Raw genomic sequence first — 22,251 nt, forward strand, 5'->3', positions numbered from 1 at the left:
AGAAAGGATTTACGCAGATTTCTCATTTTATTTCTAAGCCAGTCCTTCGGGAGTCCTGAAGCTTGTCTCGAGATGCATTTATTTATCAAGACTCGGTGTCTTATTTGTTTGAAGATGGCCCCTGTCTCAGCTTCCTTGATTAAATATAGGTAAACCCTTTTATTTTGGAAGATATCCTTTCCCTCAGAATGCATGATCAAGTTGGAATGTTATAATTACAGAATTGGCCTCTTACCTTCCAGGCCAGCACTGGAATTTGTAAGGTAAAGCGAGTCTTGCTGTGGATCAAGTTGTGATAAATTTATCCCCTGAAATATCGCCACGCGATCCCTCTCGTCCCTTAGGTACCTTAAATTTGGTATTATTTGACAGATATTCACTTCCCCGTGCTTATTTCTAGTGTTGCCACGACACTGTGGGTTTATAAGCATGCAAACGCCGTATCTCTTGTCACCGTCTCCGTACAAGCAACGACTTCAGTTTATTTTACAACACAGAGTCCACAACCAACAACAATCTATCCAATTTCTTTGCACACTCGTTACCTCTATCAAGGACTCAAGTCCATCAATAACCATTTAGTTCTATTGCTTTGCTTTGTATTCGAAAGATCATTCTCTTGCTGTTTGTTTGCTTGATATCTGCATTGCACACACGGCATTATCTGCCTACGAATCGATCGGTCATAACAATGGGTTCAATGGCTTTCGACTTATATAACTTCAAGTGGGAGGCTTCCCCTGGCCTTGGTATGTTTGATATTCTTCATATGCTTGTTCGGATCTTGGATCTTTTACTAATTTATTCAGAGCATCATTGTGGGATTTGCGGCAAGGGGCTATCGAGTATGGATCCTCCCCAATTCAAGAATTCCGACCTTGGACTGACTGCTTTTAGATCCTAGATCTGTCAACTCTTGCATCGGCGTCCACTGCGAGCCATGTAGAAGGTATCACCAGCAGCTACATTTCATTCGTGAGTTGATCTGATTTTTTTGAATGCCGTTTGCTAACCCACATGTTCTACAGAAAAGGCACACGAATGCAAAAGGTATGCAATTGAGTCTTGTCATTATCTCCGGCAAGCGCTGACCTATTTCTAGCTGTATAAGAGCAGATGAGATGCATCACCGCCGGCATAGATCTATCGCCATGCTTGTCAAAGATCTTGAAGCCAACGATAGGGAGGTAGCTACCCGGGCAACCAGAACAAAGACCAAGAATGCCAAGACCACTCCAGGAATGGGCCACGACGAGTATATCCGGCAAGGTGGTATGTCTAAAACTGTCAACGAAAACGTCGAAAATTTGGACCCTACCAGATCTGTCAACGATGAAGAACCAGATGACGATGATGCATACGATGATCATATCTTCGGTAAAGGAGAGACTGAACCATTCATTTCCATGTCTAACTCAACCACTCATATACCCACCCCATCGACCCCGAAGCCATGCTCTTCCATATCCTCATTTAGCTACGAGTCATCTCCAGTGATTTCAGCGAAGAAAAAAGATCTCAAAAAAGCTCGCCGGACAGCACGATTGACCAACAACAATGCCCAAAGCATTGTCAGCAACGATTTTCTTGAGTTCATCGCTGAAGCTCTCCATGGAGTCAAGATCATGGACATAGGCCGCGCAGTGTTTGAAGAAGAAGGCGAGGATATTGGAGCAAACCAGTTCAAGAACGAAGACTTGATGCGGGAGAACCTCGGGTTTCAGACGTTTACAAGGAACTCCTCAAACGTTCGTCACATAAAAGACAGATGGAGGAAGCTGGGCCCTGGTGGAAAAGCGCAAGAGCTCGCGGGACCGCCCCCAACTGCACCAGGTTTCCCCAACCCGAAGTTCGTCAACATTAACGAATCAACTCGCTTCGATGTCAACTTCTTTGCCCGCCTTGGGGTTAAATATGAGAGCAAGGGCGACACCAGCAGAGCGCGGGGCGAGATTGTTCTTAAACTCGCAAATAAAATCTTGGAGGACATGACCATCATCGGGCGCGAAGAGTACGAGACACAGATTCGGGAGGCCGGGTTTTGGCGGTTCGTAAGCCGTCCAGCAGCTGAAAATCTCCAGGAAGGCCATCAGAATTTCAGTTGGGCAACTGGTGAATATAGGAAGAGAAGAAGGCCAGGTATGTTGTTTGAAGGCAACGCGGAAACTGGGCTTGGGATTAATGCTGCAGGTGGGCCTGGGTTTGGTGCGGGAGATGGACGAGGGCAAGTAATCCGAAACAATGAAAACGATTCATCAGATGATAGCGTTCCGAACACACCCTCTTTGGTGGGATCAGCCTTTGAAACCCAAGCCGAAGAGAAGGAAACTCCACAGATAAAAACGCCAATTATCTTGAAATTCACAAACTTTGACACTGGCAAGAAAGAGGTCTTATGGACCGCGACGCCATCGAAAGTTTTATCTTCTCCCAAGATTCTGCCTTCGGTCGAGCCTAAAGCGTTGTCCACCCCTAAAGCTTCATCGCAGCCCAAACTTTTGTCGCCGCCTGATGTCTTGTTCTCGCCCAAACCTTCCATCCACTCCAAAGTTCCATCCACGACCGAAACTCCTTTCTCCCCCAAAGTTTCGTCCACTCCGAATACTTTTCTCTCCCCAGAAGTTCCGTCCACCCCGAAAGCTTTGCTCCCCCCCAAAGTTTCACCCTCGCCCCAAACTTTGGCCCCACCTTCAGCTTGGTCGTCACTCAAGCAAAAAAAGATGAGACCGACCACTGCCGTAGTGAGTCCTGGCAATCAGAAGCATGCTGACGCAATAAACTCCTTCCGCCTGGTAAAGATTGAGAAAAAGCATGTGGCGGTGCAGTTGAAACACGAATCTCCCTGCAAGCTTTGCAGAGGCCAGTCAGCCCCACCCTCAGAGCGTGCGCAGCTTGAAGCCGATGAAGATAACTCCCATGATGATGAAGATGTTTGGGAAGTGGTGCGTCCATCGTTGCTAAATGTGAGAGCAAAAAATCCGTATGATCTCCTCAGCATTGTCGAAGAGGGTAGCGACACGGAGGATTCTTCCAGTGAAGAAGACAGTGATACAAACTAACTCACAGCACCTCCTGGTTTTAACAACTTCGACCCCCAATGCCAGGCAATTATGGGCCCCGCAAACTTGAATTGCTTCTCTTCCCTTCATACTGGTTTTCTTCATTGCTTTTGCATGCCATAGGCCCTGACAAGTGGACATCCTTCTCTGCGTTTACTCTGATCGACATGAGCAAGCGCTCAGAAGCAAACAACTTGGCCGCAGCTCGCAACTTCACACTTGTACCATCATGTTCGAATTACTGCTTCATTTACTTCTTTTTTTCCTTACGCATTTGCTCGTCCTTCCAAAACCACGCATTCTACCAGCCGCCAAACCACCGTCAGCGCCATCGCCACTCTCTCTACACCGTCGCTCTTCAATGATCTGCAGACTCAGCAATTCGCCAGCTGACAGCTTTACAGGGTTACTAACAAGATTTCTTTTTCTCTGGGCTACAGTAAAGAGGAGGGTTGTGCTGGTGAGGCCGTTTGAGGCAGTATCATTTTGATTGAGAACGCTAGTACCACTTCATTACAAGACAATACACTATGTAACCAATATCCATTGCGGTACACTTCCACAGTATGGAAAACAATTGACTTGCTTCCCGATCTGTTCAGTGTGGTATTCCCGAACGCCTCCATTACCATTGCCTTCCTTGGAACCCCATGTCTCCATACCTATTCAATCTTTCCATCATGGATCTCATAAAAGATACTCCCACCCCAAGGCGGTGCAGTTCCCCTCCCTCCGATAACAATAAAGTAATATGAATAAAAAATCCGCCTTCCCTCTAGGCGCCCCCGGCTTTTCCAGTACCGCATTAAGCACAACTAACCGCCCAAACCAACTTCCAAATATCAAATCGCACCTCCCAGTAAAGAGCCGTCATAAATAACCATATATCGTCGTTAATACAGCTCCTCCAACTCTCTCTCTTTCGCACGTAGATCTTCTCTCATCCTCTCAGCCTCGAGCTGCAACATCTCCCTCCTTTCTCTCTTCCGTCTCTCTCTGTCCGCATCTGCTTCCGTATCGTTGCCCGCCTGCGCCACACTTGCAGGCCCGTCTCTCGGGCTGCGGCTCTGTCGCAGACTCGGGTCCAGGGCCTCTTCGCTCGCCTGTTGTGCCGGATTCAAGATAGCCTTGATGCTAGAAAGACGACCCTGGCTCTGGTCACCAGCAGGGGCTGCCTCGCTTTCCGCTGTTGAGAATGAACGCTTGCGATTAGGCGTCAAGAGGAAATTCGGTGACAGGGACGAGGGGCGGTGATTTGGTGACGGATACGCCGCTATGGGCGGTAGTCTATTATCAGTGGTCAGGCTCGAAGGATCGTGTTGCGCGTGGGCGTGCGGATTTGACGCATACGACGTGAGATCATTGGCTGTGGTGGGCTGCTGCTGATGTCCGTTTTGGCCACGGAGGGTGCTGGCGAGTTCGGGGAGGTTGCGGGATGGCTCGGCGCGTCTCCTGAAGCCGAGGCTTACGGAGCCGTCGGGGTTGAGAGCTCCCTTTGGCGCGGCTTCATCGTTGGGAAGGTTGGAGTCGTCGGATTCAGGGGACACGGCTGTGCGTGGGGAGCCCATTTCGTAGCTCATGCCACCAGCTGCGGCGGGGACTACACGCTTGCGGCGTTTGATTACAGACTTCTTCATCGTGACGGGTCTGTGGACGCCGTGAAGTTTGTAATATAAGCCTGTGATATATTAGTTACTGCTTTTATAGTTCGTTGCGAAGCAACTTACCACATGCGTTGCATATCGTATGCCCGCTTTCGTCACGACGCCAGAGCGGGGTAATCGTAGTCCCGCAGTTCTGGCAAGCAACAATGACAGTTGTACCCGCATTCTGGAGCGCATTGATATCAGTCTCTGCGGTAGGATCGGCGGCAGGATCGTTCGGCGGCTGCGAGGACCCTTGGCCAGAACGGACAAGGGTGACATTTGCGGTCTTCGAAACGCGGTTGTTGAAGGCAGGACAGCCTCCACAGCCTGATGCACCACCGGTACCATTGCACTTCCCACCGCCTGGGCATGAGCCACCAGAAGTTTGATCCGCAGTAACATATGTTGCAGTCGCAGTCGAATAATGGGTCGGCGCATATCCTGGTGATGGACCCTTCTGTTCTCGGTTCTGGCTGGGAGCAGATGTGTTTGCGCCATGCGCCTTCTTCATTGTAGTGGGCCTGGACGCATTGCGCGCCTTTTGGTATAGACCACAGGCATTGCATATAGTTGCGCCTTGGGGCGACCTCCTCCAAAGGGGCGTGCTCGTGGTGCCGCAGTTGCTTGTCGGGGGTCAGCACAGGTTGGGGATAAAGGGATTGTAGGTACTCACCTGCAGATCTGTCCATTGGGAATGTTATCCGGGTTGATGATCGCCTGGGGAGAGTATGATCCCTCCTGCTGTTTGCGCTCAGCTGCTGTTGGCGTGGGTGTCGGTTGCTGCTGGCGGTTGTATGAATCCTGGGTATGGTTCGATCCATTGGTGGGCTGTATTTCATAAGAATGGTCATTCTCATGTCTGCCGTTTGCTATCCTATCCCTGTTTTCGCGCAGCCCTTGCGAGTGATCCACCAGCTGCTCCGCCAACTCGATATCCTCTTTCGACAACGTTCTCGTTGGCAGAGATGTATGCGCAGGTTGCTCTTCGTGCCGCGAGGGCGCCGATGCTATAATTGCTGTGTCCGCCATGATGCTCGTTTTATGCCTCCTTCATGCCCTGGGCGAAAGATGCGGGATTTGCTGTCTGTCCTCTTCGCCACCGGTAGTTCGTTCCGATTGTCGCTCTGTGTCGCCTCGCAGGGTGTCTCAATCTCCAGTCTTCCTGATTGTACTCGACCAGGAGCGTCTTCGATATGGATCTTGCTTGGGCGTCTTTCGTCTGGCGTCCAGCTTATCAGATCTTCGTCCAGTCTACTAAAGGTGTCTGAGGATGTTTGCTGACCGAGGATGGCGACAGGCTTTCATTCATACGCGGCGATAATCACGGGATCTCGCCCAGCTGTTGCCAGCGATGCCTTGGGAACGGTGGCCAATCGACCACTCCTCATTGGCCGAACACCGAAGAGTTTGAAATAGAATCTATTTAATTGGTTGTAATACGACGCTATTTATTTTGCTAGAGCGATAGCGGATTTAAGGTTTCTGGTTTAATGGTACTCTAAGAGCAAAGTAGTAATAGACTAACTCAATACGGTAAGTGAAACGTTTATGGAGGCCCCTCCTTGGATCATATCTAATCATATCTGGTGTCACAAGATTTCATCTTAATCTGGTCGTAATCTGGGTGCCTGAGGGATCTATTTTAGTAATTTCGTGTTTTAGTAATACCAGTCACATGACGAGGCTGATCCAAATCGCCGAAAGGAGTTACTAGCGCGCGTCATCAGCCAAGCGTCATTTCCGACCTCCTCTCCAACATCCATTACGACGCTTTATAGGCAACAGCTTTTCAAGTCCAACTTCATCTATTTGTATATATCCCGCGGTGCTCGACCCGACGACCTTACTTTCAACGTCATCCCCTCGCTCAATAACCCCCAAATCTTCACGATGGACTTCTCAGACATCTTGTATGTTGCCCTTTTGCTGCTTCGCGCCCCAACAGGAACGCAGCAATCTATCCCTCTCAGGGCTGGAAGAACATGGCTAATACTTGCTATCTAGCCGCATTGTTAACCTGGCGATTGGTGCGCTCATGATCGCTGGTGGAATTTCGCAATTCTTCGGCGCCACAGTCACAGTGTAAGCTCTTTGTCGAACCCCCCCCCCCAAGGACTCAACCTAATGCGCCGCAGACAATCGATTATCATCGGTGTTTATGTGATTATTTTTGGACTTGGTACGCCCCCCTTCTTCGCCACAATCCGAGGATGGACTGCTAACTTTCCCTAGCTATTGGCGCATTGGAATTCCAAATCCCACCCCAGGTCTCGAGGTACGCCTCGTTCCTGTTCTCGTTCCTGGGCCGCGGAATCTGTAAGTCAACTCCCCTTGTTTGGTAGCGCGAGAAAGAAGCTGACATGAAATAGTCTACATCTTCATCGGAACCATCCTCTTCCACGACCACGTTCTCCGCTACATCATTGGTTCGATTATTGGCCTGGTTGGATTGGGATACGGCGCCCTCGAATTCATCCCATCGATTGAGCCACCTGCCAACATGCGCGAGGCTGATGCCGGATGGGGCGCGGAGCAGGTCTAAGCTGTCCTTGGGATATTCAAACCGCAAATCCAACGCTTCGGTTAAGCCGCGGACAAATATAAACGACGCGGTGCTGGGAACGCTCGGTATGAGAGTGAGGTTCCAGGGGATGAAAGAACTGCGCTGGATGCACATACAACGAGGATGGGACTATGTGAAGATATGATATGGTGTTGGAACTTGTGTTAACAATTATGATTGTATTATTGCGAGAGGCCAGGATAGCTTTCGAGTATTTAGATTTACGGATCGTCTCCGGGAGCGGAGATCGCTGATATAGGCAAATGACAGACTGTCACGGAATTAAAATGGATGACTGTCGTGAGTAACCAGTAGCTGAAGCATCGATCGTACAAGTAAGAGGCACAATACTAAGTAGCAAACACTCGCTATATATATAGTATAGATTTCATATATTTTGTCTTCGTCAAATAGTGTCATTTTCGTTTCTGGTTCGTTAGGTCGTTACAACAGCATACCATTTCTTATAATGATAACTTTTCCGAACCTCGGACAAAATTTCAGGAATCCGCCTGGATTTGGTATTCCTCATAAGGGAAGTTTTCTAGTGTAACTAATTTCACAGCCCAGCCATCGTCAACATTCCCCAGCTGCCATTCATCTCCTATCGGAACCAACCCAGTTCTGCCAGCCAGTACTTCTTTGTCTCGTTTTTCATACTCCGCCGCAAGACCTTGATGTGGGACCCAAACGACTCTCATGCCAGCTCTCCTCCCCGCTTCAACGCCGGGTACGCTGTCTTCAAAGACTAGACATTCTGATGGTTTGATAGCCTTTTCGCCATCACCGAGACTTTCATTGATCACCTGTAGTGCAAGTAAAAAAATGTCCGGGGCCGGCTTTCCCCTGCCTTTCTGCAGTCTCGGATCATCACCAAGGATACGTCGATTCTCGTCAAAGACGCTAAATATCTCCTTCGTTTCAGGCAGCGAAGTCTTTAACTCGTAGTTGTTCTTTTCGCTGCTTGATGCCAACGCAATATGCATCTTGTTTCCATCTACGTTATGGGCAGAGTTGAGGTTCGCCAATAGCGTTTCAACGCCTGGCAAAGGCTTGCAGTGAGGGAAATGCAGACGCTGCTGCTCTTTTTGCTCACGTTTAAATTGCTCGCGAGGAATTGGCAACTGGGCCCAACGGTGAAACTCATCGCCTGTCGATGAACCAGGGACGCCCATGAGTTTAGCTTTGACAGACCATGGCAGATATGGCCTTCCATACTTTTCAAGGATGTTATTCGCGCAAAGCGTGTACATATCCTCCTTTGCAAATTTAGCAGATATTTAAAGTGTATTTCTAAAACTTACTGTATTTATAAGTAGGCCATCCATATCGAAAATGCACGCCCGAATCGGCGGGAAGCTGTCGCCTCATATTAGTGAAAGCCTTCAAGTAGGGCGGGGAGAATTACTTTGCCATTTTTTATGAAGCAACTTTATCGTCTCTCGAGTTCTAATTGTTATAAAAGAACCTAGATTCCGATGCAATCCATAAAGCGGAGGGTGAGGATATCGGTCAAACGATTTACTATTTATGTGGAACTCCAAACTCTAATTAATATAAGTGAATCTTCGCTTGTCGACTCCGCTTGGCAGTAACAACCTAAATCTTGACCCACTTAAAATGTATGACTTGGGAATGGCGATTCTTAAAATGGTGAATAGATAGATTAAAGCCCATTTTTTTTTGGATAGAGCTTGCATCCTTTTTACATCCAACTATTCGCGTGATTATGTACAGAGGCTCAGCCTAACCCTGCCGCTGGCCATCGTGATGGTGGGCGGTTACATCGTTGGAGCCAACACTCGCTTCACTTGATCCGACACAACAGTCTGGCGTGAATCAACGTATACAAATACTCGCAACGCCCTCGGAGTCCCATGAGATTAAATATTCAATATGATCGCAACAAACATAGTTCACTACTACTCTGAACTAGACAGAACTTCCTATCACATATATCACATACATCTGATTCATCGGTCAATGCCAACATTCTAACAATGGCTCAACACGCAGACGGCCATTCAGTAGCTACAGAGGAACCGAGAGAAATAAAGCCAGATTCAGTTATACAAACGCAGTTGATCATTTTAGGTGAGTAAAAACTGTATTTTTATTATTGTACGTCTAACTGAGTACTCTAGGTTGCTTTCCACTGGCGGAGGGAGTAGCTTGGGCAACCATTTTCCCATATATCTATTCCATGGTAAAATCACTGTCCAGACCAGAGTCAAGTAAGGACAATATTGCCATCTATGCTGGACTTATGGTATCCGTTTTCACCTTCGGGGAGTTTGTTGAAGCTCCTCTGTGGGCCAAGGTCAGCGATCGTATTGGCAGGAAGCCAACAATGCTGATTGGTTCAATCGGAGCTGTGTTTTCAGCACTCCTTTCGGCTTTTCAACCTCGATACCAATGGCCATAGCTGCAAGGACTTGTGCGGGTTTGCTGAATCCGAATTTAGGCGTCGTACAGACCTTCGTTGGAGAGCTAGTGAGCAAAAAGCAGGAAGGTATGGCCAATCGCAAGTCGTTATTTTGTATCGAATCTGATATTGTTATTCTGCGCCATAGCCAAAGGGTTCTCTACTGTTTCATTCCTCTGTGGCCTTGGGTACGTTTGACTGTTCTAACTTATTGTGTATGCTAAGATTTGTAGAACCATTATCGGACCAGTAATTGGAGGCTATCTGGCCGAGCCAGTCAAAAATTATCCCTGTCTCTTCCACGAAGGAACAATATGGGATAAATTTCCGTACTTATTGCCAAACCTTGTTGTCGTGATGTTTCTCCTGAGTAGCTGTACCCTCGCACTGTTTTGCCTGGAAGAGGTCCACCCTGAATTTCGGGACCAAGTTGACATCAGATGGATATTGGTTAGCCGCATTAGAAATATTTTCAGGGGTACAGGCTGGAGTTCCGGCGAAGGCACATATACTTCTCTTAGGGCTGACGAAACAGATGTCGAGGCACCAGCGGTCCCAGCATCCCCAACTGAAGCTTTTGAAGAACCAGGAGTCAAACCACCATCGGCGTTTACCAGACAAGTAAAGCTTCAGATACTCTCCGTCGCTATCCAAGGATTCCTCAAAATCTCAACTCTTGCCATAGTGCCCGTCTTTCTGGCAACACCATCAGGACCTGACCAACCGCTGAACTTGACCAGAGGCTCCGAAGTGATAAGAGGAATACTAGGAGTTAAGGGCGGATTCGGGCTCGACACCATGAATACTAGCAACGTCCTTCTTTCTCAAGCTGCAGCTGCTATCGGCGGCCAAATACTTGTGCCAAGAATAATTGATAGGCACGGCGCGCTTCAGAGTTGTAGAGCAGTATTTGTCATACTAATGTTTCTTTACTACCTCTTGCCATTCACTGCTACTTGGAGTACCTAGACTGGTCTGCCGACAATGTTGATAATCCTCTGGGTGCATGCAGTGGCAAGTAGCCTGGCCACCACTTGTTCATCAATTCTGTACGTTTGCCTCTCGGATTTGGGTTAACACTGACTTACCTACGTACAGCCTTAAAAGCACGGTGCCTTCGCCCATCTGCTTGGCGACAGTCAATGGAGCTTCTGCTTCGCTTGGATGCCTCGCACGAACTTTAGGACCTGCAGTCTCGGGGCCGCTGTTTCGATTTGGGCTCCAAATAGGTTATGTTGGACTGCCGTTCTGGTTACTCGGTGTTGTTGCAGGTCTGGGAGGGATTGTTTCCTTGTATCTCGTCGACCACGCTTGAGGTTTAGCTATGCTTTTTGTCCTGTATAAAGATACCACAATGTTATATTTAGATTGAAAGGGCATTCGGACGTTTCATGTGTACGCTCAAGCTAGGGGAGGATAAAATACCTTTTCAGTAAACTTATAACGATGGCCATTATGGCCATGCTTGTGCGCAACAGTTCATTGCATCCAATGCCCCTATGTTAGAAAAACGAGTCTAACATACCATTATAACCCTAATTTAAGCTCTCACACTACCCCTCACGCAGCCAGAGCCTCCCCAACAAGCTCCACAACCCTCTGCGAACACCCATACGATCCTTGATACCCCCACCCCCCATGCCCATAGTTATGCACCACCCACACTGCATCCACCTTCTCCTTCTCAACCCTCACCCCCCCCTCCCTCACCGGCCTCAACCCAACTCCATGCCTAACGACACTCAACCCCTTTACGCCCTTCCCCCCCGCAAGCTCCGGACACACCTCAACAGCCCTCTTCATAATCCTCGCTGCAGTCTCCATATCCGGCGCGGCCTCCCAACTACCTACTATGTACGTCCCGCCGAGAACGGTGCCTCCACCAGCTGCGCGCTGCATTATGTAGCATAGCTCGTCTGGGCCGTCGTCGGTCCCTGATGTTGCGATCATGGGGGTAGCTTCATTCCTGACTACGACCGTTTGGCCACGCACTGGGACAACCTTGGCATCCATCACACCACCCAGCTTCGACGCGAGGAGGCCAGTGCAGTTTACCACGAGGTCCGCGGGTTTACCGGAGTGGTGTAGTGATGCTGCATCTGCAATGTGGGAAAGCTCCGCGCGGGATATGCGGGCACCGTTTGCTAGGCATTGGCCAACTAGATAGGGGAGATAGATGGCGGTGTTGATACAGACCGAGGAATGGCGGAGGCCAGAGTCGTAGCCTGGGGGAAGCTCGGAGAGAGGGACGACGCGGTAGTCGGGGACTACGTCTTTGTACCAGGGGTTTAGGTCGGCGGACAAGCTCATAGCTGCACCGGACTCGAGGTCTTTGGTGCGGTTCAGGACTAGGGAATCTGGAGGGAGTTAGTTGGCGAGTAAGAATGGAGGGAGGGGGGGTTGCCTTGGAGGTGGATGCCTGATTCTGGGACGTCGTTGGCGAGGCGGTAGAGCTCGGGGAAGGTGTTTCTCTCCCAGGGACCCCTTTCATCGTTTGTGTGTCTGAATTGGGTCAGTGGCCATCAGATGGGGGAAGTAGTTGAGTCAGCTTACGGGGAAAAGTTGGCTCCAGCCCATGGGGAGGTATATTCGATGTCATAGTCACCGGGCATGTGTTTGGCTACGATCGTGACATTATATGCGGGGTTCTTGGAGAGAAGGAGCGCAGTGGTGAGTCCAGAGACGCCAGCACTGTGGAATGTCAGGATAACTCCTTCCTCGTGTGGGGTTTATCATAATACGCACCCGACAACTACGATGTTCGCCATAGCTCAGATAGAGCAATAGAGTAAGTCTACGTTCTAAACTGACATTCACAGTAAATCGTAGATAGTTATACTTAATGACTGCCACGCGGCGGGGTAAATGAGGAAGGTGCTTCAAGTTGGGTGCCTGTTATAAACTGTTTTGCTTAAGAGAAAGTATGTGGTACCTCTTCTCCCTCACTATTGTTCGGCGAAGTGGAAGTAGAGTTACCCCACCTCGGAGCACTACTAAATTATTGGGGAAACAGCCCCGCATACTCCGAAAAAAGGAGAGGGAATAAAGCACGTGATCTGGCTAATTTTGGGATGCCGATGACGTAGCAAATAGGATCCCGTTGCTCTTCAGCCTCGGACCAAAATAGCTCCTACGGCCAACGCAGCACCTCTAAGAAGCTCCAAGCTATTCATTTCTTAGAAACAGGACGGAAAATACTACTAATTCTACCTGCCTTCTCGACACGCGTTGAAAGGACGTATGCAGATGGCCGCGACTGACCGAGACAGAACAAAGGAGGTGCACGTGAGGCTAGATAAGAACCCCGATAAGAATTTTCTGAAGGCGGTATGCGGGTTTCTTTCCGTGGTAGTGGAGCTTCTTGTTACCGTCAAACTTCCGAGACCCGTCTCATCCGCGAGTGCTTTGACTTACATCGGAGATGTATCAGTCCACTGTGGAGGAGTAGCCTGCCGGGGCAAAAAGGGGCTGGATGTCTCGGAAATTTGACAAAGGGCGTCGTTCCGCCAGGCTCTGTTTTCACATTTGGCGGCAAATCAAGGATTGAAGAATGTTCAAAGAGAAAGGTTCAAGCAAGACACTAAACAGAAACTAGAATGCAAAAACAAAAACGGATGTGAGAGCTAGTTTGTCCGCTGGGCCTTTAGAGCCATTGTGAGTGGCGCTTGGAGAGACTTGGGAGGACTTAAGTGACAGGAAAAATGTGTTTAAAAAGTTGGACTTCTTTAGCCTTTGCACACGTGAAGTTTGTCCCGGTGACATCTTCACACTGGGCGGCTCTCACCGGGTTCTGTCTCCTGACATGGACTCTGTTTCCTTAGATAGCATTCTCACAAACCCCTCAAATAATCGCCGAGGTTGTTATATAATCCCCGAACATCTTCTCCAACGCAACAAAATCAATAGATTAATATTAAATGAAGACTCTCCGCCGCCCGTGATAAAATAATGCATATCGCTTACTAAGCCAACCCTGGTGGTTTTTCCGGCCAAAAAGGTGGTCAGTACGGGGTACTTTCGTTATTGTTGGTGCTAAAATGGTACTTGCGTACTAAAATGTGACGCGGTTCTACTCCTTGTCACGGAGCAGAAGCCCCCAAACTTGTGAGTTCACGACTCTAGAGCTTGGGAAATCGCTTTTTAGAACCTCCAACCCCTACGTACGACCTCTTTAGCCTCATTGTCGTTTGGACTGGACCATTTGAAAATATACCAACAGCACTTTTATATATTGACATCTTCAAAACCTCCCCCTTGATGCAGTCTTCCAACCACAACACCGCCGACCGTACCACTACTTCTTACTGCTCTGCTCGTATACACTGCTGTCTTGTTCACCAAAATGGCCAACAACCACGCGGGCGAGTTCCCGTTGTTGGCTGCCCACAACCTCTACGCCGCCGATATCAAAGGAGATGGTGGGTTTTAAAGCTGTATAATTTATTGATCATTCATTAATTGCTAACTTTCTCCAGGTAACTGCCTCTTCAACGCCCTTTCCGACCAGCTCTATGGCGACCAGAGCGAGCACAACAAGATAAGAGCTCGCGTGATAGAATACATGCGGGAGCACGCCGTCTACTTCAAACAATTCATTGAGGTGCTTCCTGGTGGAGGGCAACGCCGAAACCCCAAGAGGAAGAATGCAAACGTATATTCGACGCCTACGACTTTCACTCCGCCAACACAGGAGGAAATCGACCGTGTGTTTGAGACACACCTGGGGTCCATGGCTAGGGGTGGAACCTATGGAGACAACATGGAGATATCGGCCTTTACTTCAGTCTACAAGGTCGACGTGAAGATATACCAGCGTGATTTCGCCTACATGATCACCGCCCCAGACGATGGGACAGTCCATCCCGTCGCCCATATTGCGTATCACGTAAGTACCACCCGAGGAAGCCGGTCCTCCTCCCAAGCAGCCTTCCACTAACAACCTCACAGACATGGCAACACTACTCCTCGATACGCAACACCGACGGCCCCTACACCGGCCTCCCCAATGTCCACGAAAAACCTCTCACCCCCGAAGAAGAAGCCGCCAACCAAGCCGCCGCCGCCCAGATGCCCCAGGTCTTCCCCTGGATGATAAATGTCGTTCAGCAATCCCTCCCCTACCTCACCGACGAAGAAACAATCAAACGCATCCTCGAATCACACAAAGGCAACATCGACGCAGCTGTGTGCTCGCTCCTCGACGCCGAAGATGGCGCTAGCATCTCCTCGCAGGACGGCAGTGCCAGCACAGAACGTGACCCTGACTCTGACGACGAAGATCTCTCCGCACCGAATAAGAAGCAAGACCGCCGTATGAGCCGTGCCACGAAGGCCGTCCGCAAAGCAAAGGCTGAAGAACGTCTCGCCCAGGCCATCGAAGCAGCAGGCCTCGTGTCGGAAGCAGACACCACTGGTTCATCTGACCATGGCGTTCCAAGGGAATCCTCACCTACCGGCCCGCCGCGCAGGAAACTCATCCCAAAGTCCCGACTGAAGCACAAGACTGGCGAAGAAGGCACATCTGACTCCGCGTCAGGAACCTACTCGCCGTCCTGTTCATCAGTCGCGTCATCCGCATCCCCCAGCCGCTCGTCATCAATAGGCCCAATACTCGCACCAAAGAACAACATCAAGCTTGTCGTCAAGCCGCCCGCTGTCGTACCAAAACGTATCACAGCACGTGAACGTGGAGATCTCAAGAAAGCAGCACAAAAAGCAGCAAGGAAAGAGAGCAAACGCGCAGCAGCAGCAGGCGCAGCAAACCGAGTGGATGTGAAGAGCGAAACACCCACATCTGCACCGGCGCACACACCATCACCGCCCACAGAACTGGGAATGGGGATACGCACACTATATATCTGAGGACATCATCCCACGCGCTGTCGGTCGCAGGGACATTTATAATATTCTTTCTTTCGTCGGTTTTGGATTTGGAGTTGCAAGATGGGGGTTGGCAGGCAAGCAGGCATAGCGAATTACCCCAACGGCTGGGGGAACATGGGTTTTTTACATCACAATCTGGGGCGTTTTTTTATTTACGGGTGAAACTGGGGGAAAGCATGAATTGAGCGAAAAGGTGCATTGGTGGTTGCAAGCATCTGGAATTGACATGAGCGAAAGACAGGGCATGAGCGGGGCAACGGATTTGCATTACGCCCTGGCCGAAATTACTTCAAAGGCGGGGGGGGGGCATTTGTTTTTTTAATTATTTTGGGATAACTTGGGGGGTTTGGTGAGCATAGAAGTGATGGCTTTGAAGAGCTCGGGACATCACGTGGGGTTTGGCGTTGGGGGTGAATCGTATAGAGGGGAGTTGGCGGGGTGAGGGAGGCTGCTGCGACGTATATTGAACAGTCGGTCAGTCGGTCGTTTGGAGAGTTGAGGTGTGAATACAGAGAGGGGGTGATACATGATACTTGGGGAGTATATAGCGAACATCAGCGATGAAGGAATGGAGATCTTTGATAACCGTGTATTTTTTTGTTGTCGGTTGACAGTGACGTATTTTCTATACTCTGAACGCGTGAACTCGTGACTGTGATTTACTACCAACTTCCCTCTTCTGGCTGTACGATAAACGAATCGCATGAAGGGGGTTCTTATGGGATATAAGCTTCGACATGTACGATCTCGTCCGAGCCATGGCGGTGTTTCCTGGCCTTGACATCGGTAAAGTAATTGGGTAAAGAGCTTAGACGTCACTGCAGGAGCTATTCACAACGGCCATACATATATATCACCACGGACAGCAGACACAAATTCAACAGAACGAATGTATTCCTTTCCCTCCAACTACCAGCAGCTGCAGCACCTTAAGTGCGCAAGCTATACCAGCTATAATGTACCCCATCCATCCTCGCCTCCCCTATTCAACCCAAAAAACATACATCTCCACACCCTCTAAGCCGCAGCCGTTGGGCCCGCAAGCTTCTCAATAGCCGCCAACAGCGCAGGTGGGTTCATGCCGACCACCTCTCCGACCTTCTCACCCTTCTTGAAGAGGATGAAGGTAGGCATGGCGCGAACGCCGAGCTCCTGGGCGACGTCGGGGACGTCATCGACATCGACCTTGATGAAGTGGGCGTTGGTGAATTGCTCGGAGTATCTGTGTTCACTAGTCAGCTCTGACATGGAGGTTATAATGGGGTCAGGAAAGCGTACTTGACGAGCGTAGGCGCGATGGCCTTGCAGGGGCCGCACCAGACGGCGAAGGCGTCGAGGACGACAATGTCGTGCTCCTTGAGGGCGGCCTGGAACTCGGCCTTGCTGTTGTGGGGGAGGCAATGATTAGCGCGTGTCCCTGATGCAACGGGGTGAAATTCGCGGAGGGGCAGGCGGAGAACTTACTTCTGAACGTTGTGGACACCCATGATTCTAGCTGTTGATGAAAAGGGTCGGAGAGTCTGTATACGCGGCGTCTTTAGCAGATTCCTCGAGATGGCGCGGGAGAACATGAAAGATGGTTTAAAAAAGTATGTAGTGAGTGAGGAGGAGGAAGGGTTATATAGGAAGTGATAGATGGGTGATGGTGGTTGATGGATTATGTGCTTTTGATGACGCTTTGCGCCGGACTTTGGGGATTTTGCAGCAGGTGTCGCCCGCACCGCACCGCGTCCGTTCGCTGCTTAGTGATCAAGACATGGCGGCGGCGGAGGTCGGCTCAGCGGGTAGCGAGGGCGTGCGAGAGGATTCCATCTTTTCACCGAAGGGATGGGATAGAGGTATGCTTACAAATAGATCTTTCAGAGAGAAATGTTCGAATAATCAAAGTTCGGAGTTTGAATTATGGAGGCGTTTGTGTTTTGTAGGTGGTTGAGGTATTTGGAAGGAGGGGTAGAGTGATGGGGGGTGGGATGGATGGAGGGGGGGCAGTTCGGGTACTTTGGTACTTTCTGATGAGTGAGCTTTTTTGCTTACGGAAGGTTAAAGGGCCAGACCATGACGTGCTATTACCCGAGACAATGTTGGTCATGTGACTATTCCATATTTGTTCTTTCACAGCCACGTTCCAATAGCTGCCTCGTTATGCTGGCCGTGCACCACACCACGCAAGGGGTGGCGAAGCAAGCAGAATTTAGCGGATACGACAGGTACGAGAGACAGTTTAAGAATAGAAATAGAAATATAGAATAGCATGGAAGAGGGGCACAGCATGTTGTGAGATTCAAAACAAAGTGGTATTGTACGACTCCAGCTACACGGGGCAATCCTCCTTGGGATCCCGGCCACACACATTGGCTCCTCTCTCAATAGCCCCCAGGGCAGCTACGGCGCTGGCACAGCACTGCCCCTTCTTCTATTATCCTCCCTCCCTTGATTCCCCTCCTCTCGTTCCATGGCGACACCGCCGCCTCCTTTACACCAATCCCTGAGCTAAACAAGCACAATGTGCAAAGTACATCCGGATTCCCATACCTTCCCAACCTAATCCCAATCCCAATCCGATTCCAACAATACATGGTTTCCTGCCCAGGGCCCGCTAGACTTAAGGAGAGCATACAATGACATGATAGCAAAGAAGCAAGTAGTCCAGAATCCAGTGATTTGATGTTCTGGCTGCCGCTGCTGTTGTGATGGTAAGAAATGTGTAATAGCAGGTGAAATCTATAAGCGGATATATCGGACAGTTAGACGATAAAAGAAATTGCGCGGTGAAGCCCGTGTGGGTGTCGGTCGGCAGGTTGATATCAGTTTGATCGCTAGATGGAGATCGGACGACTCTGGGTGTGGTGTTGGATGTGTGAGGAACTCGGTGACGTAGACGTAGCGGTAAATCAGGGGTCCGTAGACCCAGAAACAATATTTGTGAAATATTCAAACGAGTGTGGGCGCCTATCGGCATCGGACATAGGAAATCGCAAAAAGAGTGTGGTGCTAGTCGTCGTCGTCATCAAGTCTCATCCATTCCAATCCTCATCCATCATCAGTCGTCTCCAAATCGAAACGATCCCCCCTATCCCAACTCAGCCGATGCTCGTCCTCTTCGACTCTCCCGAAGCTCTCGGCTTAAGGTCCAGTAGCCTCGCGCTCCCGGCGCTGACGGCTCTCATATGTGCTTTCTTGTAATCGACGCTCGTTGCTCGCTCCAGACCGCCACCCCCAACCGGCGTCACTGGGGACTCAGCAGTCTCCGAGTCCTCGCCATCCTTGGGAGGCGAAAGCGGGCTGTCGAGCTTCCCGTCGTCGCCAGAATCGTAGTCCTGGAAATCGTTTAACCTGCCCTGCCTTGATGCGGCACGGGGTTCGCGGTGAACGATCTTCGGTGTGCGGGCCACTTCGCCCCATTTGCTGCTTTTCGAAACGGGGCTTCCCAGGCTCTCGCCATCCTCTTCGTCGCTCGACGGCATGGGGTTGCCGCTGATGCGGTTGGCCATGTTCGACTTGTTATACATGTCATCTGGCCCCGGTGTCAGGCGGTTGTAGTATTCGTCTTCAGCTATGCCGAGCTCTTCTGCGGAATCGGAGAGGTCTCTGTATCGCTTCATGAGAGAGCTGTGGCTGTCTCTTGACTGCGTAAGGGGGATCTGGCGTGAGCTTCTCTTGGAGTTCGCTCTTGCGCGTCCAGATAGCCATGAGCCTTCGGAATCAATGGATGCTAAAGACTGTGATAAGGCGTTGAGCGGTTCTGGGGACGGCATATCTGCGGGGTGTCCACGAGTAGGGGTCTCGTAGCGCAAATGAGTGCGGTGGCCACTCGATGTATCGAGCTGCATCTGTGATGAAGGTTCGGCTGACTTTCGACCACTGGTAATGTTCATCGGAAGCGACCTTTCAATCGGTTGTACTCGCATGATATCGAGTTCTGGAGACTGGACCCTGGAATATGGCGGTGACATTGGCAGTTCCGGTAAGTCTTCCCTGAAACGTGACATAGTCCTCTTTGGTCCAGGTGGATGTACTATCGGAATAGCGTAGATAATCGTAGCTGGCGGGGGTGCCACTGTGGATTCGCGAGTTGTGTTCGAGAAAGACGATTGAATTGACGACCGCTTCTCCTTCGAGCTCCGCTTGAACCACGACTTCCATGACGACTGCTGCTTGCTGCTGCTTCTTCCAGTGTCGAAACTCGTCCTTGACGTGTCCTGCTTTGAGAGCTCCGCCGGGGTGTGTTCCACTTGTGGAATCGGCATGGGCAATTCCGTCGCTTTCGGCGGTGTCGGCAGGTCGTTGATCTGCGATACGCTCGATGCATTCCGGTGGTGGCCAGCTTGTAGTGATGGCGGAGGAGACATGGTCGCCCGCGATAACCGAGCGATCTGAGCAGTTGCTAAGACTGGCTCCGATTGTTCGCTCCCTGGAGATTCCAGGTCTGGGCTGGGCGGGCTTCCATTTACTAGGATGCCAGCGGGAACGTTCTGCGCGGCGGTCTCTGGAGCTTCATTCCTAACATCCGCAGCACCATCGGTTGTCGTCACAGGTTCTGTCGATTGTTGCGCCGCAGCTTCCACCGGTGTTTGGCCTTCAATTCCAAGCCCCATTAATTCCCGTCCCATTACTCCCCGATCCATGTTCTTCGCCGGCTCGTTGCCATGGATGATAGCCTGGTTTTCCTCGGCCTTTTGCCTCTCCTTTCGCCTTGCCACCCTCTGCGCCATCGCCTCTCGTTCAGAAGTCCTCTTCTGCTCCCTCCGCCTATTATCCCTCTCCATCAGTTCTCTCAGAGCGCCTGCATCGAGATCATCGGCCAAGTCATCGATACGCTTCCGATAAGCCGGCTTTTCTTCGGGTACAGGTACCTTTTCCAACGCCCTCTTCCTCTTCGAGGAGTTGGATCGCTCAATACCGACCCCACTTTCGTACTGCTTGAACTTTGGGTTTTCGCTGTACCTTATCGTAGGTCGCGGGGTAAATAAATCCATACCTTTCAGCTCGTACGAGGCGAATCGCTCAGAATCCGACGACATTGACGAGCGAAGCGAGTCTGGTATCGGCAATGAGACGTCTGATGTCGTGCTCGTAAATAATCTGTTGATACCATGTAACTTCTTCGTGTCTTTCCTTATCGGGCTTCCACTCCAGTCTGGTGTAGTCGCTGCGCGCACCGGAGTCGGCATGAACTTGCTCATGGCTTTGATTTCCGCCGCCCTATCGTGATCTTCCTTCCGCTTCTTGCTCGACTTCCGCCTGTTCAGGTCCTGCGCAGTTCGTTTATGGAGCGTCGGAACCCTTCCCATGTCTTCGGTTTGCGCTCTCCCGTTGGCAGCGAAAGCCGACCTTGCCACTATCGCAACGGCATTATCGGGCAACGGCGGGTGTGCGCGGCCATCTCTTCGGACCCCAAGGTTCTCCGACCGACCCGGAGAGTAGCTGTAATTCCTCTTCGGCGGATCGCGTTGCAACTTCTTGCTTTCCCTCGACCTCCGTCGCCTCTCGCGCCCAGTTCTCTTTCGCGAAAGCTCTCCCGCGGCGCCAACTTCACTCCCATTCAGTCGCCCGGCCTCCCGCGACCTCACCCTGTCCATCGTCGTCGGTTCTGCCGCAGACGTCTTCAACCCCAGACTACTTTTCTTGCGACTATTCTTCCTCCCAAACGGCCAGATGGTCATCTTCTCATGCGTCTCGATTGTCGTGTGTGCGATGCGACCGTCTAGTTCTGGCGCCTTGTCCTCGTTTCGCGGGTTCGGTTCGTGCTATGTCGTCGCGACTGGAGATGAGCCAGACATAATCTCGGATGTGTAGTTAGGTGTCCTCCTTGCGGTCAGGTTGCTTCGAATAATTTATTGTGTTGCGATTAGGTCGCCTTGCTCTCTCGATTCGCTGAGTTGGTAAAATTGCCGATATCGATGGGGCTGGTGGTGGGGAATTCGGTGCGTTTGCGCAACAGGGACGGGCCGTTTCAGGGTATTAGTCCACGTACAGTTCGCAGGCGCAGTCGCATTCAATATTAATTCGATATAGATTTCAAAGTGAGTGACGGTTGATTTGTAGTCGGATGCGATTTAGAGAGAACGAGGAGTGAGTATGTTTGAGGAAAGGGAAATCTGTGTTTCGAGAGAGGTTTGCGAGTACAGCGAGGTAAGGGAGTTTAGTTGAGTTGAGTGTGAAGGGAAGGGGTGTGACGGGAAAAGGTCCCCCAGTCAGTCCAGTCCAGCCACGCGAAAGTACTTTTCAGGTACCTGAGTACCTTCGGACATCCAATAATAGAGCGGCCACTTTAACCCGGACACCAGTGAAAGTTAGTAGTATTTCGTAGTATTTAGTAGTATTTAGCAGTATTTGGTTGGTAGTTTTAGTAGTTGAGTTCACTAATATCGGGTCTGGGAGTACTTTGACTGGATGTACATTTTATGTGTCTATGTGTCGATGTGTCTGTGTGTGTGTCTATGGGTGTCTGCGAGAGATGAGTACAAGCACTATAGGCCGACGATATTCCCAGATCAACAACCCATAACCATGACTGCGGCCAAGGATATTAGAGTGTTCTATCGCTCTGCCGGGCAGAAGAGTGTCGCTGGGTGTTGATAGGTGTCGCTGGAGAGATTACCTCTTCTGGTTTTGTATTTCCCTTCTCAGCCGTTCTGAAGAAGCCGCCTGCTAATAGGTACATACAGAACGAGA

The 22,251-nt window shown here is 50.4% G+C and overlaps 9 protein-coding genes across 9 annotated transcripts; 4 read left to right on the plus strand and 5 right to left on the minus strand.

The window, feature by feature from the left end:
* Nucleotides 1-897: 897 nt before the first annotated feature.
* Nucleotides 898-3,587, plus strand: VE01_01372 (uncharacterized protein). Its single transcript, XM_059463352.1, has 2 exons — nt 898-1,050; nt 1,103-3,587. Exon 2 carries the CDS (start codon nt 1,122-1,124, stop codon nt 3,057-3,059), a length of 1,938 nt encoding a protein of 645 aa, XP_059320039.1. The 5' UTR covers nt 898-1,050; nt 1,103-1,121; the 3' UTR covers nt 3,060-3,587.
* CIR1 (Putative electron transfer flavoprotein subunit) lies at nt 3,516-6,119 on the minus strand. The gene is made up of 3 exons (XM_018270896.2): nt 5,379-6,119; nt 4,787-5,328; nt 3,516-4,737 (listed from the first exon to the last, which is right to left on the minus strand). Exons 1-3 carry the CDS (start codon nt 5,732-5,734, stop codon nt 3,953-3,955), a joined length of 1,683 nt encoding a protein of 560 aa, XP_018134237.1. The 5' UTR covers nt 5,735-6,119; the 3' UTR covers nt 3,516-3,952.
* Nucleotides 6,120-6,435: 316 nt separating this feature from the next.
* On the plus strand, nt 6,436-7,631 carry TVP15 (Late Golgi vesicles protein). Its single transcript, XM_018270897.2, has 5 exons — nt 6,436-6,615; nt 6,710-6,787; nt 6,841-6,884; nt 6,938-7,021; nt 7,075-7,631. Exons 1-5 carry the CDS (start codon nt 6,596-6,598, stop codon nt 7,245-7,247), a joined length of 399 nt encoding a protein of 132 aa, XP_018134231.1. The 5' UTR covers nt 6,436-6,595; the 3' UTR covers nt 7,248-7,631.
* A 36-nt stretch (nt 7,632-7,667) lies between these two features.
* VE01_01375 (uncharacterized protein) lies at nt 7,668-8,780 on the minus strand. Its single transcript, XM_018270898.2, has 3 exons — nt 8,677-8,780; nt 8,573-8,627; nt 7,668-8,527 (listed from the first exon to the last, which is right to left on the minus strand). Exons 1-3 carry the CDS (start codon nt 8,682-8,684, stop codon nt 7,769-7,771), a joined length of 822 nt encoding a protein of 273 aa, XP_018134078.2. The 5' UTR covers nt 8,685-8,780; the 3' UTR covers nt 7,668-7,768.
* A 132-nt stretch (nt 8,781-8,912) lies between these two features.
* VE01_01376 (uncharacterized protein) lies at nt 8,913-11,043 on the plus strand. Its single transcript, XM_059463353.1, has 5 exons — nt 8,913-9,362; nt 9,413-9,780; nt 9,842-9,881; nt 9,927-10,742; nt 10,792-11,043. The coding sequence occupies exons 2-4, from the start codon at nt 9,684-9,686 to the stop codon at nt 10,660-10,662; spliced, it is 873 nt and encodes a 290-aa protein (XP_059320037.1). The 5' UTR covers nt 8,913-9,362; nt 9,413-9,683; the 3' UTR covers nt 10,663-10,742; nt 10,792-11,043.
* On the minus strand, nt 9,940-12,653 carry VE01_01377 (uncharacterized protein). Its single transcript, XM_059463354.1, has 6 exons — nt 12,439-12,653; nt 12,247-12,384; nt 12,098-12,195; nt 11,119-12,050; nt 10,782-11,029; nt 9,940-10,716 (listed from the first exon to the last, which is right to left on the minus strand). Exons 1-4 carry the CDS (start codon nt 12,459-12,461, stop codon nt 11,254-11,256), a joined length of 1,056 nt encoding a protein of 351 aa, XP_059320038.1. The 5' UTR covers nt 12,462-12,653; the 3' UTR covers nt 9,940-10,716; nt 10,782-11,029; nt 11,119-11,253.
* Nucleotides 12,654-13,728: 1,075 nt separating this feature from the next.
* Nucleotides 13,729-15,907, plus strand: VE01_01378 (uncharacterized protein). Its single transcript, XM_018270901.2, has 3 exons — nt 13,729-14,111; nt 14,169-14,578; nt 14,641-15,907. The coding sequence occupies exons 1-3, from the start codon at nt 14,036-14,038 to the stop codon at nt 15,553-15,555; spliced, it is 1,401 nt and encodes a 466-aa protein (XP_018134229.1). The 5' UTR covers nt 13,729-14,035; the 3' UTR covers nt 15,556-15,907.
* A 568-nt stretch (nt 15,908-16,475) lies between these two features.
* VE01_01379 (uncharacterized protein) lies at nt 16,476-17,599 on the minus strand. The gene is made up of 4 exons (XM_018270902.2): nt 17,425-17,599; nt 17,041-17,096; nt 16,855-16,959; nt 16,476-16,798 (listed from the first exon to the last, which is right to left on the minus strand). Exons 2-4 carry the CDS (start codon nt 17,061-17,063, stop codon nt 16,594-16,596), a joined length of 333 nt encoding a protein of 110 aa, XP_018134230.1. The 5' UTR covers nt 17,064-17,096; nt 17,425-17,599; the 3' UTR covers nt 16,476-16,593.
* A 238-nt stretch (nt 17,600-17,837) lies between these two features.
* On the minus strand, nt 17,838-21,798 carry VE01_01380 (uncharacterized protein). Its single transcript, XM_018270903.2, has one exon. The coding sequence runs from the start codon at nt 21,237-21,239 to the stop codon at nt 18,657-18,659; it is 2,583 nt and encodes an 860-aa protein (XP_018134136.1). The 5' UTR covers nt 21,240-21,798; the 3' UTR covers nt 17,838-18,656.
* Between the last annotated feature and the right edge of the window lie 453 nt (nt 21,799-22,251).

The sequence above is a fragment of the Pseudogymnoascus verrucosus genome (assembly GCF_001662655.1).
Source record: "Pseudogymnoascus verrucosus strain UAMH 10579 unplaced genomic scaffold scaffold_4, whole genome shotgun sequence".
NCBI classification, from domain to species: Eukaryota; Fungi; Ascomycota; class Leotiomycetes; order Thelebolales; family Thelebolaceae; genus Pseudogymnoascus; species Pseudogymnoascus verrucosus.